This window comes from Myotis lucifugus, unplaced genomic scaffold (assembly GCF_000147115.1).
Source record: "Myotis lucifugus unplaced genomic scaffold, Myoluc2.0 scaffold_423, whole genome shotgun sequence".
NCBI lineage: Eukaryota > Metazoa > Chordata > Mammalia > Chiroptera > Vespertilionidae > Myotis > Myotis lucifugus.
This window is the reverse complement of record NW_005871471.1, coordinates 173,388-191,978: the sequence shown is the minus strand read 5'-3', so window position 1 is coordinate 191,978 and position 18,591 is coordinate 173,388. Positions and strand designations below refer to the sequence as shown.

Sequence of the window (18,591 nt, the reverse complement as noted above, 5' to 3'; positions counted from 1 at the left end):
CAGCATTGGGAACCTTTCTGGGATGATGGAAACCGTCCATGCCTTGCATTAGGTGGTGGTTGCACAGATGTATAAAACTGCCCAAGCTCATCGAACTGAGTGCTTAAGTTTTGTGAGTTTTAGTGCATGTTAATTATACCTCAATAGAAAATACTGTTGACAATAGCATCAACAATATAAAGTATTTAGGACTACATCTAATGAAAGATGTGCATGATGGCCACATTGACAACTTTGGACTATTGCTGACAGAAATTTTGAAAGATTTAAATAGATGGAGAGGTAGACGACATCCCTAAATTGGAGGACTTAATATTGTGAAAATATCCTTCCCCACAAGATTTTAGATTTAACGAAATCCAAATCAAAAGCCTGAAAGCCTCTTATAGAAATTGACAAGCTAATTATACACTTTTCATGGTAATTCAAAGGACATGTAATAGCTGAAACAATATTGCAAAAGAAGAACAAAGTTGGAGCCCTAACCGGTTTGGCTCAGTGGATAGAGCGTCGACCTGTGGACTGAAGGGTCCCCGGTTTGATTCCAGTCAAGGGCATGTACCTTGGTTGCGGGCACATCCCCAGTTGGGGGTGTGCAGGAGGCAGCTGATCGATGTTTCTAACTCTCTATCCTTCTCCCTTCCTCTCTGTAAAAAAAATCAATAAAATATATATATTTTTTAAAAAGAATAAAGTTGGAGAACTTATATTACCTGATTTTGAGACTTAGCATAAAGTATACTAGTATATACTAAGTATAAATTTTATTACAAATTGCAAATGAAGTGCTGGTCCCCACCCCACCCACCTCTGCCCCAGTCCTTACTCACCAGCCTTCTCCCTCCATCCTACCCACTGTTTCTCAGCAGCAGATGTCCCTTGGGGTCCCACTAGCTGGGACTGGGTCACGTGCTGTGGCCTCTGTGGTGGGACAGCCTCTGCCTGTGTGTGGTTTGGGGGGGATGGGGGGCAGGCAGGGCTGGTGGCTCAGCAGCAAGCCCAGCATTTGACCCTCCCCCACCAGCTTTCCCCCAAGACAGCTTCTGATCCTGCTTGTGAGTTTGTTAATATACTTGTTAAAACATTTATGTTATAGCAGTCATTTGTCCTCGTTGTTGAAAATGAAGTCGTAAAAGTTGCTTTAAACATAGAAAAAAGTGACTGAGAGGAGACTCCTGTTAACATTTTGATATATTTTCATCCTACTTGTTTCTGCAGTTTCCACATATGTAGCCAGAAGGGGGAAGCGTGGCATTTCCACTCATTTCACTGCAGCTGCTGCAACCTTTTATGAGAATGGCAGAATTTATCTTAAGGGAAGTTGATTTTTTTTTTAAATCTGGGAAATATCTTGAATGGGCTTCTTTAAGGGAAAAATGCAAGCAGTACTCACCTGCCTCCCGCACCATCTGAAAGGCGAGAGTAAAACATCAACAGGGCTAAATTGGAAGACATTTTAGAAACTGTTCCTTGATAACCTAAAATGGGGGAAAGACTTAGAAATTGTTCCTTGATCACCTAAAACAGGGGCAAGGGCTTGGAACATGGAGCCAGGGCCAGATCTGAGAGAGAAGTCTTGGCCCCGGGCCATGGAGGGTGTCTTGGTCCTTTCAGGCTGCCATGGCAATGCACCACAGCAGGGTAGCTCATCAACAGCACCGTTCTGGAGGCTGGCAGTCTGGGCGCAGGGGCCAGGTGGTCAGGTCCTGGCGAGGGCCTCTTCTGGGGTGCAGACTGCACACTTGCTGCATCTTCACGTGGTGGAAAAAGAGACCAACTCTCCGACCTGGTCTAGGAAAGGCACTGCCCATTCACGAAGGCTCCCCCCTCAGGACCTAACTCCCTCCCAATGGCCCACCTCCAAAGCCATCAGTGGGAGGGAACCACACACCCAGTCCGTAACACAGGGCCACAACTGGTGGGAAATTTGCTTGATGAGAAACGTTTTAATTATGTGTGCAACAACCACCCCAAAACTTGGTTCGTTTCAAGAAAATTTAGTCTTTTTTAATGTTCTTATTAATTTCAGAGAGGAAGGGAGGGGAGAGAGATGGAAACATCAATGATAAGAGAGACTCATGGATCGGCTGTCTCTTGCGCACCTCCTGCCGGGGATCAAGCCTGCAACCTGGGCATGTGCCCTGACTGGGAATCGAGCCGTGACCTCCTGGTTCCTAGGTTGATGCTCAACCACTGAGCCAAGCCAGTCGGGCAAGAAAAGTTAGCACTTCTAATGGTCCTGTGGGTTGATGGCCATCAATCAGGAGGTTCTCAATTTTTGGCTGATGTAGTTGGGGCTGGTGTTATTTGAAGGCTCAACTCCAAACGGAGTTCTTCGCTCACATGCCTGGTGCCTCAGTTTGCGTGGCAGGGGCATGGGGAGCTGGCCGGCCGGGCATCTCTCTCACCACATGGCTGGCTCGGCCTTCCTCCCAGGGTAGCGGGCTCAGAGCGGCTGGACCTTCCACCGAAGCATGCATTCCCAGCGGCTTCTTCTGAAGGACATTACACTGGGGACGTTTCGTATCCTCGTGGGGATTTACGGATTCTGTTCGGATATTGATGGGAAAGGAAGGCTGGAGTATCCGGAGGGATCAGGGCACACACAATTCAGAGCACATTAGATAGAGACACAGATGTGCATCTCACATTTTTTGCTTTTAAATAAATTCAAGCTCATGACAAAAAAGCCTTTTCATAAACATAATTTTTAATGGCTGTATTATATTCATTTTTTTACAACACTGAAATTGAATCAATATTCTCTTAATGTTGAACACTGAAAGATTTTTAATTTAAAAAATAACATGGCAATGAACATCTCTGGTAAATTCATTAGGAAAGACACCCTGTGTAACTTCTGAGGCAAGAGCATAAATACTGGAAAGGCAAACTGCCAAACTGCCTTTCAGAAGCATCTACCCATTTGCACGCCACCTGCAGGGTAGGAAATGCTCTCACTTTAAGGTCAGCCGTAAATCAGCTCTTGTCCCCTTCCTCTCCTTGTGTTCTGTTTCGTTTCGTTTTGTTTTTTAAATATGTTTTTATTGACTTTTACAGAGAGAGGAAGGAAGAGAGAGAGATAGAAACATCAATGATGAGAAACATCATCGATCTGCTACCTCCTGCACGCCCCCCACTGGGGATTGTGCCTGAAATCGGGGCATGTGCCCTGACCGGGAATCGAACCAGTGACCTCTTGGTTCCTGCGTCGACACTCAACCACCGAGCAACACCAGCCAGGCCCACTGCGGCCATGTCCTTTTCCAGGGCACACACCACCCAACTCACCATTTTACTGGAGAATGTCCCTCTCCCCTGAAGCATTTCTGCTGGATCTGAAGCTCAGAGCCATCCACCAAGGACTCGAAGAGTCTTTCCTCACCTGGGCAGGTCCTGGCTGTGTGGGAGCCTTCCCACAGCGTGGGGATGGGGAGACAGTGGGAAGGAGGGGGTTCTTTTTGGTCAGGAAAGGAGAGATGTCTCCTTCTGGAACTGGCAGTCATCAGGGTATTAGACTAGAGACTGAAAGATGCGTCTTTTCATGGGACGGACCTGGTGGCCTCACCTGGGAAGGACAACAGGCCTGTCCCCTCACAGATGCCAGAGAAGAAATCTCTGCAGCAGCCTGAGTCCTGCTCCTCCACTGGTGGCTGGCAGACTGTTCCACGGTGGCACAGAGGTGTCTGTCTGCCTCTCTTCCTGTCTCTCCATTCTCCCAGCCCCGGTGCTGAGTTCAGACTCAGAGCAGTGGGAAGGAAGGGAAGTGACAGAGGAACAGAGAGCTGGGACGGGGATGGAGATCAAGCCCAGAGCCCTGGGAAGGTTGCATCTGCACGGAGCTTGGGCAGCCTGGGCTGCAGGGGGGCTGGTGGAAGTCAGAGTCTGTGGGCCCCAAGAACCTCTGACTTCTGAGTGGCAGCAGCAAGATGCCTTACGATGACTTATTTAACCACCACAAAGTGTGGATGCTCCGGGACAAAGTCTGAAAAACTGTTTTAGAAGTCCAGAAGTAGTTTGTTTTTTTACCAATAACAAAAACGATAACAACGAATAGTTATATAGCTATGTGCCAACAACCCTACTAGGCAGGACATTTCCCTCATTTTTGTAGGTAAAGAAACTGAGGCACAAAAAAGGTAAAGTGACTTGCCCAAGGTCCTGAAGCTAGCAATCAGAGAAGTCTTGGTTCAAACCCGGGCAGTCTGCTTCGGCTTCCCAAAGATTAAGAGAGCCTCAGTGTTTCTAGCCTTAGGATCTGAAATAGCAAAGAAATATATCCTCCATTACAGGTGGCTTCAGGGTTGCCATAATGTCATTTTACTGTGTTCTTTCCCCTGGGTGATGGGTACCTTTTCATTGAAATTGTAGCACCCAGCACGTGCGGCTTCGTGGTTCTCATGGTTCGAGTCCCCGTCAGGGCATATGCCCAGGTTGCAGGCTCCATCCCCAGGAGGGGGTGTGCAGGAGGCAGCCGATCAATGATTCTCTCTCATCATTGATGTTTCTTTCTCCCTTCCCCTTTCTGAAATCAATAAAAACATATTTTAAGAAAAGAAGAAGAAATTGTAGGAAACAAATGGAAGCCTGTGGCACAAAGACCCCGGTTCCTATTTGGAGCTGACTCACTGGCCATGGCCCTCGCCCCCTTCCAGAATCCTGGATTCTACACCCCTATCTCCTACACAGCCCCGGGTTATTTCCAGAAGCGAGCATCCCAGCCATGGGTACTGAGGACATACTTTTATTTTGAAATGCATATGCAGCAAACCTGGTATGATGTCATCGGAGACCCCAGTGACCTCTCCCTGGGGCCTGGCTACAGGACTGTGTCATACAGGGAAGCGACTGCTGGAGTCGCTGCCTGCCCTCCATTTGCTGCCGCTCACTGGCACCTTCCACCGTAATATTGAAAATTGGACATAAATTTCATTAGCTCTTTTCCTATCACACAGAAGCCTGGAAACCACGGTGAGAAGACTTCTAAGATCTCTCCCAGTTTATAATGATCTTTATTATCCATAAATGAGTGAGATCATGTGGTATTTTTCTTTCATTGACTGGCTTATTTCACTTAGCATAATGCTCACTATAGCATGAAGGCCGGGGAGGGTTGGGGGGGAAGGGGGTAAGAGATCAACCGTAGGACCTGTATGCATGCATATAAGCATAACCAATGGACACAAGACACTGGGGGATAGGGGAGGCCAGGGGAAGGTCAAGGGGGGAAAAAAAAGGAGACATATGTACTACTCTTTGTAATATTTTAAGCAATAAAACAAAATTTAAAAAAATAAAAGTTATATAGTTAAAAAAAAAATCTCTCCCAGCTCTAATATTTCACTACCCCCAGGGTTGTATTGACCACACCCAGGACTTAAAGACTATCCAAATACAGGTTTTGTGCCTGTCTCTTTTGTTTTGTTAATCCTCACCCGAGGATATTTTTCCATTGATTTTCAGAGAGCGTGGAAAGGAGACAGAGAGAGAAACCTTGCTGTGAGAGAGACACGTTGATTGGTTGCTTTCCACTTGGCACCCTGACCAGGCCCAGGATCAAGCCTGCAACCAAAGTACATGTCGTTGACCAGAATCGAACCCAGGACCTTTCAGTCTGTGGGCCGATGCTCTATCCACTGAGCCAAACTGGCCAGGGCTGTGCCTGTCTTTATCACTTACCTTACCTACAGGGCGAGAGTGGCCATCTTTGTATCCTTTGTCCTTACAAGACCCATGAGATGGCCCTTCTCTTGGGCACAAATTCTGTCAAGAGACTTCCACTCAAATTGCACCCTGGCCGTTGGGGCCTGTGTCCGGTGCTTGCTTCCATCTCCGACCAACACCCCATCAGCAGGTGCCATCTATTCTGATAGACTCCTTGAGTGTTTGGTCCCATATTAACCACACGTGGGATAATCAAGGAGCTGTTGGGAGAGTGAGAGGGGTTCCCCGTGAGAGTTGGTCTTTGGCTCACACAACACCCAGGAGTTGGCTTAATTTGAAGATTAATTCTCAGTGGATTACAGCACAGATAAACCCCAGGGTCAGCAGGACGGGCCTGCTACATTTCTCATATTCACAGTTTGCCCCCCCTCAAAGTTGGCCCCCTTCCAATTCCTCTCTCCCTCCCTCCATCCCGCAGACCCCAAGAGAAACACGCTTTATCCCCAACCTCATGTTCGGAAAATCTGTTGTTATGAACAGCTCAGCTCTGGCTGCTCTGTATCTGGAGGCTGATGGGAACACCATAATGCCAAGACCGTGTGGGGTAGAGCAGGAAAAGATTAACAAGGGGGTAGCCCTCTCAGTTAAGGGCCCAAAGCACCAGCTCCAAGTGAGCCAGAAAACCACTGAGCCGCTCAAGCCAGCTCAGAAACACAGGAACTCCCCCCGCCCCCGCTCCCAAGCCCTTTCACATACTAGTTGTGGCAGATTACATGTCTGCACCCAACTATTCAGTCTCCACCCTGTAGAACAATGCATTCTGGCCTGCTCCAACATGACCTGCACTATATCCTGTGAGAACACAGACTCACTGAGCTTGGTCTGAGATTTGCTTTGGTCAGTGGACCTGTACGCTGAGTTTCCTCCAACTCCTCTTTCCTTCCTCCTAGAGCAGCATGCTCCAGACCGGGGCTGCCCTTCAGCCTGGGTCCTGAGATGAAGAGATGCATGCAGCCGGGCCCCAGCCAACGATGGCAACCAGGGGTGTGCAATGCGGGTAAAAAGAAAACATGGTGTCAACCTCTGAGGTCTGGCAGCTGTCCTTGCGGCATAATCTGGCAAGAGCTAATGTTCGAGGGGTCACAAACTCAGAGCTCGTGGGCAAGCAAACTGGAAGAGTGACGCCGAAAGAACGTGTAAGACGTGGGACTGGCAGGGCTGTGGCAGACAGGAAGTAGCCGAAGGTTAGGCTCCAGTGTTAGACTTGATTATGAGTTAAAATAAAAACAGCTGTTTATGTGGTTGAACATCAGAGGCCAAGATTTTAATAACACAGAGGACTAATTTTTTTTACCTGAAAGCTTAACTACAAAGAAACATGTAGTTAAAAACAAAAAATGTAATGACACAACCTCATATTGATTTTTATAATCATTTAACTTTTTCGAGATCTTTTAGGCACCAATCTCTAGTTGAGAAGGAACAGTTTTCTGAAATTTGGCAATTATTCACATTATACGTCTGTGTGTTGTTGTTGTTTTAAAGTGAAGAGAAATTATTTTTTATTTTAAAAGTTCTCTTTTAAAAACTTCTGAGTTAGCTTCACAAACAACAATATAAACATTTACAAAATTAACCAAATCTAATCATACCGCAAAAATAATCACCACTTGTCTTAAAGAAAGTGACTCCTATGTGAACAGGGATTGATTGATTCCATAGACTACTTCACTGAATTGATTTTATTATGACTGAATCAGGTCTGAGACCAGGGAAATGGAAATAGCCTTGTTATAGAGACTCAAATTACAATAGTTCTAATTGAAATTTTTTCTTATAGAAGAATTACAAATATTTGTGTATTACAAGAGCCAACTATGTACTTTCAAGTTTATATTTTCTGCCAAAGGATTTGATCGCTTGCCATCATTTAATCCAGAAAAAAGGAATCAATTGTCCCATTTCAGTCATAATTGGAAATTGCACAATCCCAAGAATATGGGGAAGAAGTGTTCCTCTTTAATCTACTAGTAACAGATCCAACAAAAGAGACATCAGTGCTTCCATAAAAAAAATAAATATACTTCTACACGACATGAAAATCAGCTTTGATTTTAGACCACACATTAGGGCTTTCCTCTTGATGTGAAACTAATAACAATAGAGCAGCATTGGTTTTTTTTCCTCTTTATTCTCAAACTGATTGCTAATGAGAAAACACACGGAGATTAGTAATGTAACTCAAATCTTTAGTCTTCTCTTTCCAACTCAAGTACCAGAATACGACATTCCTTTCGATGTGTTCTGGCCATCAGAGTCTTTTCTTTTTTGCCTTTAGAGTCCTTTCCCAAAGGAAACACACTGCCTGGCATTCTATGTTAATCCTAATTCCCAGGTAGAAAACGAGACCGATAAAGTGACATCTAAAAACACTGGGGATTATATTTTTAAAAACAAGACAATAGTTTAGATTTTCTCCCTTTCATTCTTCTCTATATTACCACAATAAAATATTTATCAAAGTTAAAGAGATTACTGATACACAATAATGACCAATGACTTTACATTAATGGAGTTATCAATAACACATTGAAGTAACTGGAAAAGAGTGCAAATGTAAAGGGTGATTCACTATTCTGTTTATACAGTATTGAAAAAACATAACATTTAAACACTAAAAAATTTCTAAGCAATATTAAATAATAATTGATAACTCTGAAATACTGCAACACCTTGAAGTACCTTCTGAATGACCAAAGACAGGTAATAGTTTGGTATAACTCCAAGTTTTTACACAGAACTATATATTTTTAAAATTGGTAATCCACATAAGAGATACACAAAACCATTAACTGACTATACTATTCAATAAATAGAGCTTCACGTTGCTTTGTTGATATGAACTAATGAGCTTATAATTCAATAAAATCCCTTTAAGAAGTTCTAGTCTACAGAATGATTTTTTCAAATTGTTTGGTCCTGTTATTAACAAAAGACTTTGTTTCATTCCTCTCAATATCATCTTTAAAGGGCCTGATTTGATTTCTGTCAAAATATAACACAAGTAAAGTGTAAGCCTGTAGTCTCTAGTCTATGGGTGCGTCATGAATTTCAGTTCAGTGCAAGCCAACACAGTGACCTTCTCATGAGTGTTCCATTACAGTGCCAACTCTGACGCTTCCCACAAAGTGTCCTGTCCTTCTCTAAGTTTTGAGTAGAACATGAAATTAATAATGGCATGTGGTGTTCCTCAGCATAACCTGCCAAAATGTGATAATTTCCTTGGAAGAAAAGCCATGGGCTGCAATCACACGTCTGAGCTGACAGACATCCAAATGAATCCTATACAAAAAGAAAAGGTTTGTGTCTTCTGGAATATGAATGTCCACTTTCAACAAATTCAAACAGATCCCAACATAAACATCTTCAAACTTGATGGGTTTGACGTGACTCATCATTTCATAGATTTTTGGCACCAAGTCTCTGGACATCACATAACCAAACCCACTGCAGTAAGGAGGGAACACCTTGAAGGGATACTCCTGATAGGAAATATGGGCTTTTTGGTAAAATCCTCTATAGGAATAATTATCAATTAGAGGATAACCAGTGAAAAACTTCTCTGACTGGTTTAAATTTAGAAGATACTTTACTAAATTGCCAGTATTGATAAAGACATCGGTGTCTGTTTTCATGATGTACTTGGCATTGGGGCAAAACTCATTGACCCACCTGAAGGCCATAATGGTTTTCAAGGTCAGGTTATTGTATGTGTCTAAAAAATCTTGTCGTATTATGTCACCGTAGAGAAGGTGCTCATCCTCTAGGGACAATGATAACACTTTGTCTTCCTTTTCGGCCTGCTGGCCTAATAAGAAAAATGTAAGAACCTCATATCCCCACCAAGACTTTTTTTCACCCCAAGTAACTCTAACGGCCTGTCTGGCTTTCACATCAGAGGGGTGTGAGGTCACCAGGATGACAAGAAATGGGTTTTGATGAGAGCAGTTGGACTGCTCTTGAAGCGTGAAGCGAAAGTTTTGCCTGTAAATGGGCTCATACTCATAGAAGTACATCCAGTTGACGCGCTCTATCACATTGTACTGGGGCAGGCTGAGGTACCACATCACAAGGAAGCTCAGGAGTGACAGCAGCAGGAGGCTCCATTTGAGGGATCTCAGTGACATCCTACTGGGGAGTGTGGTCAGGAGAGCCAGGGCCATCCACAGCAGCTCAGAAGCGCGTGGCTCAGCTTCTGGGAGATTGACCAGAGACCAGGTTAGTCATCCACCACCCAAAACACATTTCCAAATGATACCTGACTGGCTACTTAAGGAGAAAGAGCAGGAGAACAAAGCTCCAAGCGAACCCCCAAATCCTAACCCAAATCTTACTGACTTCCTTTAACTGTAAACAAGTGGGTAACAACAACCAAAAATATCGTTGAGCTTTTTACATCAAGATAAAGGTTAAAAATATTCTTGATTATTTTGGAAAATTCATAGTTCTTGTTTCACATTAGTTCCTAGTTCTCATTCTAACAAAGCAGCACATTTTAACAAGTCTCAGACAAATGCAAGGAAAGTGCCCCGAGTAAAGGGAGTCGTTTATAATTGCATGTAGGCAGTGGAGGCCCTGTTACTCTTCAACATTGGGGAAAACTCAAAACAGCAACTCTCATTACAGAAGTTAACTTACATGCATTTCTACAAGCCACGGTTTCCAAATGTGAAAATGTGACTGTGGTTATGATGCCTATGGCCTGTGGGACCACGAAGAAAATAAAGCAGCAGCAAAAAGCAGAGGAACTATCGAGTCCAAAAGGCAGGAAAGGCCTCTCAAGGACTGGCCAGAACAGAATCTGGGCTTCCTATTACACAGGTGGGCAGAGAGACCGGAGTCTCCAGCCCAGCTCCTTCCTTTCCCAACAAGGCAGGCGTGTATGCTGTTTACCTCTTGGGGCCTCAGGTTCCTCCTCTTTACATCCTGAAGATGTTAATACCGTGCAAATTTGTGCTAATGTGTGCAAAGTATGTGGCCCATGTTAGTTATTCAACAAACAGAGGCTGCCATCACCAGCTGTGTTCTATCCTTGGCATCTTTTCCATCCTGTGTTTCTAAATTGATTTTTACTGTCAAAGGGATCATTCTAAAGAAATAATCTTGATGAATTCTCACTACCTGAAGAAAAGGGGGTTTCAAAGCCATAAGTATATTTCTATTTATTACCTTCTTCTGGATTTCTTTCTTCTGAGTGAGTGGAAGACCTTCGATTTCACCAATTGAACATTCAGTAGTAAGCAGTAGTCAGAATGCTTGAAATTTCTGTAAGATACATAAGAAACGTAACAGCATTGACATATGGGTCAGGGGACTAGGGAGGTCAAAGAGGGGAAAGGGAGACTTATAACTTATAATTTAAAAAAAAAATACTGCTGGTCCACAGAATTCAGAGTTCCTGACTTCATCACGGAAGAGGGTGGTTGGTATTCAAGACTTAAAATCTCTAAGTTCTCACGTCAGCTGGTGTCTCATGTCCCTCACGACAGTTCTACTTCCCCCTTAGAGACCTCAGGGGCCACTGCAGGAAGTAAAACACGGCACTTCTCAGTGACACTGCTGTACCCTATCTTTAATTCTGTTCCCGTAACTTCTTTGTAAAGGGACTGCAGGGATACCTCCCACACTCAGCCGTGTGGGGTGTTGGAGTGGAAGAATGAAGGAGGCGTGTGGCGAAAAGGGGAAAAAATAGACTAACCACAAATACTATAAAACAGTGGTTCATTCAGGGTGAGGGAAACAGAGGCATTCTCATATATTTATAGGTTTCTTTGTATTTGAAATTTACCCCAATAAAGGAAGAAAAGGCATAATAAAAATGCTTGGATATCAGAGCTAAATGGCCCACCCTACATCTTGGCTGCAACACTTAACGACTGTGTGCCCCTTGGGGAAGTTATTTCACTTCATAAGAGTTTCTTTTTTTCAGCTCCAAGCCAAGACTCCCAATGCTAATTCAGTTAGTTCGAGGTTTGTGGGGGAGAAGATGGATTGCCCAGTCAGCTCAGGGGCCCTCAGCAATTTCCGAAGTGGAATGGCACGCAGGCATGCAGACGGATGCACACAATATGATGTCATGGGAATCACACTGGCCTGGCCTCAGGTCTGGGATGGGCTCATTCCCTGACCTGGGATCACAGGCAGCTGGTCTCCCAGCATAGGCCTCCTTGGGCCAGCTGAGCAGTGGGCTCAGTGAACCCTGACATGGTTCTAAATCCCAAATCCCAGGGGAGGGACAGGAAGAAGACCCTGAAAACACTGACGAACAGAAACATAGAAAAAGGCCAACGGGGAAGTAGACCATGATTTTATTACTGAGATCTTATATAATAATGCCACACATCACTGTCAAGAAATAAACTATATATAAATTATAATTTAAAAGCAATTTCCACTTTATTAAAGATAAACTCATGATTATATGTAACTATACGTGCATTCCCCAACTGGATCCCACATCATCTACACTAGCAAACATCCTCTCCTATCCCACAAGCCTAGTGCAATGCTGGCTACACAGCGGCTGCCAGTAATTACTTGTTGATTGGGTGGTTGATCCTTAACAGCTGAAAAAACATCTCAACTAACAGCAAAGCCAGAAAACCTCCAGAGACAGAGCACATCAGCTTCCAGGTTATGAAGTGTGCCAAGGCTGTCACCATCATAGGAAACCGCCATCCCAGACGAGTCATCGGCACCTCCATGATTAAGCACCAGAACTTACCGCCCAGTCCAATCCCAGGCTGAGCCTATGTCTTATCAACAGGTGTTTTAGCTTCAAAAGGGCTCAGTGGGGCAAAAGAATCAAACTTAAACCATTAATTTTGAATGGAGGGCTCCTCAGAGTTTTTCATGTTAATGTACAATCTCTCAGAAGAGGCTATATTATGCAATGTTTCTCAAATTTGTCTGAACAAAGAACGCACTTTAATTCTCAGAGTCTGTGGCAGGACTAGAAGAATTCCATACTTTGGGAAAGCCTGCCCTAGAACATCACTGCAATCACTGAATTAAGAAACTAGTTTCTGTGAATCTTTCCTATCTAATAATAGACAAACAGGGTAATTAACCGTACCTTTGCTATGCCTCCCATTAGCTAATCAGTGTGATATGCAAATTAACTGCCAACAAAGATGGCGGTTAATTTGCATACATAGGCTCCAAGTGGCGGAGCAAAGGCTGAAGGCGAGCCGGAGCAGCGAAGACGGAGGACGGAAGGCAGCTCCGGCCAGGGCTGTGAAGATGGGAGATGGAAGGCTGCTCTGGCCAGAGCGAAGGCCTGGGTCCCGGGTGCTGGAGGAAAACTGGGGCCCGCAGCCAGGAGAAGGGAAGGCCTATTGCACAAATCTCTTCGTGTAACAGGCCTCTAGTTAATAAATAAGACTTTTTAAGAGCAGTTTAGAGTTAAAAAAAAATTTTTTTTGGAACACATTGGTTCAATTACTTTGGAAAACTTTTCAGTGTTATTCACTAAGGCTGAACATCTATGTACCCTATGATACAGCAATACCACTCCTAGCTACAACACTCAACAGTGTGTATGCATATAAGGACACCCAAATATGCCCACAATGTTCGTAATAGCACACTTTTCATGACAGCCCCTACCTGGAGTCAACCCACAGAAGAGAGAAATACATTCATATCATAGCACATTGTACAAAATGAAAATGAACAAACTGCAACCTCACATGACATCATGGAGAATCTCTTAAAGATAACGTGGAGCTAACGAAACCAGACACATCAAGAAGAGACGTCATGATTCCATTTACACAAAGTTGAACAGCAGGCAAAAGCAATCTGTGGTGTTAGACTTGAGGACTCTAGGAAGAGGGAGGAAACACTCACTGGGAGAGGCTGAAGAGGACTGGCTGGGCTGATGGTTCTATTTCTTGACCTAAATTGTGGTTACACGTGTTTACTTAGATAATTCATCTTCTAATTTTGTGCACTTTATTTTTGTTTGTTATACTTCAACAGAAACATTGAGTCAACTGGCAATCCAATGAGTCATTTTGCGTATCTGGTTACTGTGTGCAATCGGTGTTGGCAGGGGTCTACATGGCCCTGGGTGCCCGTTGTGGTGTGTAATGTTCAAGAAAGCCCACAAGTTAAGGCACTTTTAAAACCTTTACTGTTTGCATTTAATAGGTAAGAAAACTAAGGCTTTGGGAGAGTCAACAACTTGCCCCAAGTCCCAGGTTTGTAAGTGAGGGAGACAAAATCAAACAGGACTCCAGATCTCAGGCTCTTGGCCACTACCTTCTTTTTTCTTTTTTAATTTAATTTTATTGTTTAAAGTATTACAAATAATAGTACGTATGTTGGCCACTACCTTCTTATCTATCCTAGGGAGTCTGCTGCCCACCCCTTGACCAGGGTTGGGTTGAGTGGGTTTTAATTTCTTGCAACCACTGAATCTTGATAGAAACAGTAAAGCAGCATCACAAGTCTTTAAACAGAAAGATTCAAGATTCCCACTCTCAAAACCTGAAATCTGAAGTATTAACAACAGTAACAGTTAATAACTAATCATTCATAAAAATACAGACCTTCTTATTTTGTAACAAAACCATGCTGGGCACTCGGAAATAAATGGGGGAGGGGAGAGTGACCTGGGGGATTCAGTTCAAATAATGAAAATACTAGTAAGTACTCCAGAGAAACAGAACAAAGAGTACCATTATTTAAACCAGAATGACCTGGAATTCTTTCCTGGGATGCAAAAATGTTGGTTATTTTTTGCAAAGGGAAAGCCAATTTAATTATTTTCAAAAATATACAAAAATTTTTCTAATTGCAAATGTAATGTATATGTTCCCCATCCTTGCAGAGTCTGCACTTGCTCTTCCTCCTAACTCACAAGCCGGTTCTGGAAAAGGCTGGCTCCTTCTCACGCTGCAGGTCTCAGCAAAATGTCACTTGGGAGAGTCCTTCCGAACCTCTTATCTCAAGCAGTACCCTCAGCCCTTATTTTCTGTCACATCTTCCATTCTCTCCTTAGCATGTAACCCTGCCTGAAAGGTTTTGTCTACTTGTTTATTGCCTGTCCTTGCCTGCCTTGTTCACTGCCATATCCCTGGTGCCTAGCACAGAGGTGCTTGCTAGATATCTGAATATTATGCAAATGGCCTGGGAAAGTGCTTGTATGCACTTTTCTAAGTACCGTACACACATCAATCATGTCCTATCTCTTATAAATACATACCCGTGAGGAAAATTTCTCAAACTGAACACATTAATTCAGAAACAGAGCAATACAAAACTCTACCATTCTGACCACTGAGTATATCAGAAACAAACAACAGGTGATGTTTTTCAACTTCTCTCCCGCCTCTTTCTTTAGCCCAGTGGTTCTCAAGCGTTGCTGCACATCATAATCTCCTGGAGAACTTGAAAAACTCGACACCAGGATACCCGCAGGGCCAACCACCTCGGAGTTTCAGAGGGCGGTGAGGGTCAGGTAGCTTCCCAGGTGACTCCAATATGCTGCTCTAGACCCTCGAAGTGCAGTGCATGGGACCTTGACAGACATGCAGACCTGCAGGCCCCACCCTGGACCTCCTAAATCAGAAACTACATTTTATAAAGTAACACATATAAACACGCAGGATGGGGCTGGCACACAGTGACAGCTGAGTAGATGGTACTGCTATTGTTAAGGTCCACATTATATGCTCCATGGCTTACTCTTATTTGCTCACATTTGTTCTATCGACAAACCCCGCTGCTGGCTCCAATGTCTCCCATAGGACAGTGCACGCTCTAGAAACACATCTAAACAGGCAAATAAATCCTAGTCCATCCACTTTCCCCCTCCAAATCAGCAGGCCTTCTTTTAGAGCCCTCGGATTATGTTTCTTCCAGGATCTTAACATTCCTGTTGTTCTGCATCCTGAACATAGAAGCCGACGGGACCGGCGGCAGCGGCGCACAGAGCCAAATGTGGACTTTTCGGGATCCTCCTCCACACACACACAGGCTCCCTTCTCGCATGACCCTCCCTCCTGCCCTACAGTCTTCCCGTGGCTGAATGACATTATTTTTCGCGGTATGTTGTGCACTGTCACAAGTCCTACAATAGGCACTTCTAGCCACTGGAGAGGAACGACAAAACACATTAACCTTTTCAAATGGAGGTGTGAGGTACTCAAGTGGCATCAACCTACTGTAAGAACTGTGCATATTTGGTAAGCTTTACGTTTTTCTTTTTACTTTGAAGCACACAGCTGGATGTAGACTAGAGAATCAACTTGTATTTATTGAACGAGTGAACTGTGACCGTTATGTTTACCTATGTTTACCTAATTTAATGATGCTTAAAAATAAAATGCGCTTTAATCTGTCAAAAGTTTGCATTAAAAAGAACCTGCCTTTTAATATATCTATATCTATATCTATATCTATATCTATATCTATATCTATATATTCCATTTTAAAAGGACCACTGATAAGTTAGATGTAAGTTGTTGGTGATGCATTTGGTTTATCGTCTTCCCTGAGGACTAGAAGTAGTGGCACTGGGGGATGTCCTAGTCTGGGGAAAACAAAAGCTTAGAAGAGCCATGGTAGATGCTTCCAAATATTCTGAACAATATGTGAGTTTTAACTCCAGAAGGCAGATGGAAGCCCAAAGATTAAAATTAGTGAGAGGGTCCAATATAGATTTCTAGAACAGACTGCTCCTCACCAGTGGAAATCTTCAAGTGGTTGGCAGGAATGTTACAGAAATTAATTCCTCATTGAGTTTCAAGTTATTTTAGGTAACCTCTACAGTCTCTCCCAACTCCAAGATTCCATGACTTTGTTACTGATGTTTAAAATGCAGTATATGGAAAAGGTTTATTTTTTATGTAATTTAAAAACACTTCAATTTTTAAGAACGAATCTGAAGTATTCATTGAGTTGAAGAAAAAAAACAACAACTACCATTAAGCACAACTTTCTATGGTTGTTACACAGTTTTAAGTAGAGGGTGAGCATAAATACCTAATACTCCATCACCACTTCCCAATTCTGCCCTTGGATTCCCTGCTGGTTGCATCAGTACTACCTTCAGGTATATTCTGAGATATATGGGAGAATGTCTTTCATGCAAGTCTTATTAAAATAAAAGCCTCCTGCCTTGGTGTGTTGAAGTAGAAGACACGTAGAGTTTTAAAAACGTATTTTAAAAAGACATGATATACTGGTATACATATAATATACATATATATATATACATATATACTATTTGCAGACAACGTACTTTCTTGTAGGAATAATAATATGTGGGAATATTTATAAATTTCTGGGATTGGGCTAAGAACAATAAGAGCAGCCAAAAGTAGCAAAATCTGAGAAGGAAAATTCAGCTGCAATTTTCTTTTTCCTTCTGCCCTATCTGCGCTTGCAACAACAACAACAACAACAAAACCCACTCTTAATAATGTGAATGCATGTTAGGATTTTAAACGGGATTTTTTGTTTTATTTTTTTAAGGAAAGGTGGGCTTGGGCTTAAGTCTGTATCACTTCTATAGCAATTTACAAAGCACAGTGACTATACTGTAAAATAAGTGTAATCACCCTATTTTTCAGAGACCTGTGCAGTCCAAGTACAGGCAGACCTGGAGCCCAAACTCAGGCCCACCTCCAAATGCTGTGCTCCTTCTCCAGAGCACAGTGCCACAGGAGAGCCGGCCTCACATCCGACCTTACAGCCTCTTGAGATTCCTGGGCAGGGAGCAAAGAGTAGAGCGAAAGTGCCTTACCTTTTCACTCAGGGGTGGGTGGTCTGAGAGAATGCCATGACAGAGCAGTCTGCGGGAAGAGGCACCAGGATGGCCGGATCTGGAGAAGCTAGGAAAACTGGAGCAGAGCAAAGATCACACCCATCAGGCAGAAGAGCAGAAGGCTGGACTTCTGTCTGTTGCATTACAGCTTTACCAATTGGAGGACATTTCATTCACTCATTTGGAACACTGGACAGGTGTCAGAGGCTGGGGCTGCAACGGGGAAGATGACAGACAAACCCTGCCCTCAAGTTGCTGCACTCCCTGGAGAGCGAGGAGGAAGGCTCCTATCTCCAAGGTGCGTACCAAATGTAATGAGTAAAGCTCCCCTGGAGAAGATGAAGGGAGACCTCCCTCCTCAAATGTCTCCAAATTAGTGGGCAGCCTCCATGGCGGGGAGCTGAGTTTCCAACTCTCAGAATGTGTAGATGCTCAATTAAAGTGCAAATTATAGGACTAGTGTCAGTTTAGAGAACCATTTAATATTCTAAGAAGTAAGAGTCAATTACCATTTTTTATCTTAGAAAGTGGGTAACTCCATCTTTGAAAACAAAGTCTGTTACCAAAATAGTAGCCAAATACAGTTCCAGATAAGAGACATGGTTTGAGTCCTCAGTCATAGCGAGGGTAGGTGGCCACAGACTTGTCTGAGCACAGCTTAGGAGCTTAGCAAAATTCTATGTTCTAGTCCAGAAGTGGGCAATTTAAAAAAGTAAATAAAAAGCCAGATAGCAAACATTTTCTTTGTGAGCCATATGGTCTCTACTCAATCAATTCTGCCTTTGTAGTAAAAACAGAGCCACAGACAATATTAAATATATAGGTATGGCTGTGCTCCAATACAATCATCATATATAATAAAAGCCCCGTGACCATAATGGTGTAACGACCAGAACGACCACTCGACTAGTCACTATGAGGTGCACTGACCATCTCTCGGTGGCCCCCCCCCCCCCCCCCCGGCTCCTGGCCCGCAGGCTCCGATCGCAGGATGGTAAACAGGGAACCATGGGGAACGGGGTGGGACTGGGGACTGGGGACTGGCGAGCGGGCAGAAGATGGCCCTGATCGCAGGCTAGGCCTAGGAACCC

The 18,591-nt window shown here is 43.6% G+C and overlaps 1 protein-coding gene across 3 annotated transcripts in view; it reads right to left on the bottom strand.

Annotated features, from left to right (window-relative positions):
- Positions 1 to 7,391: 7,391 nt before the first annotated feature.
- The window catches only part of B3GALNT1 (beta-1,3-N-acetylgalactosaminyltransferase 1 (globoside blood group)), a 14,220-nt gene continuing 3,020 nt past the window's right edge, over positions 7,392 to 18,591 (bottom strand). Inside the window, exons 3-5 of one of the 3 annotated variants that reach the window (XM_006102669.3) lie at positions 17,480 to 17,576; positions 10,894 to 10,989; positions 7,392 to 9,919 (exon numbers count right to left, since the gene is read on the bottom strand). In XM_006102669.3, the coding sequence (XP_006102731.1) occupies positions 8,892 to 9,887 (996 nt within the window). In that variant the 5' untranslated portion in view covers positions 9,888 to 9,919; positions 10,894 to 10,989; positions 17,480 to 17,576 and the 3' untranslated portion in view covers positions 7,392 to 8,891. Of the gene's footprint in view, positions 9,920 to 10,893; positions 10,990 to 17,479; positions 17,714 to 18,591 lie in introns of all 3 variants that reach the window. The other 2 variants (XM_023744005.1, XM_023744006.1) reach the window with 2 other exon arrangements.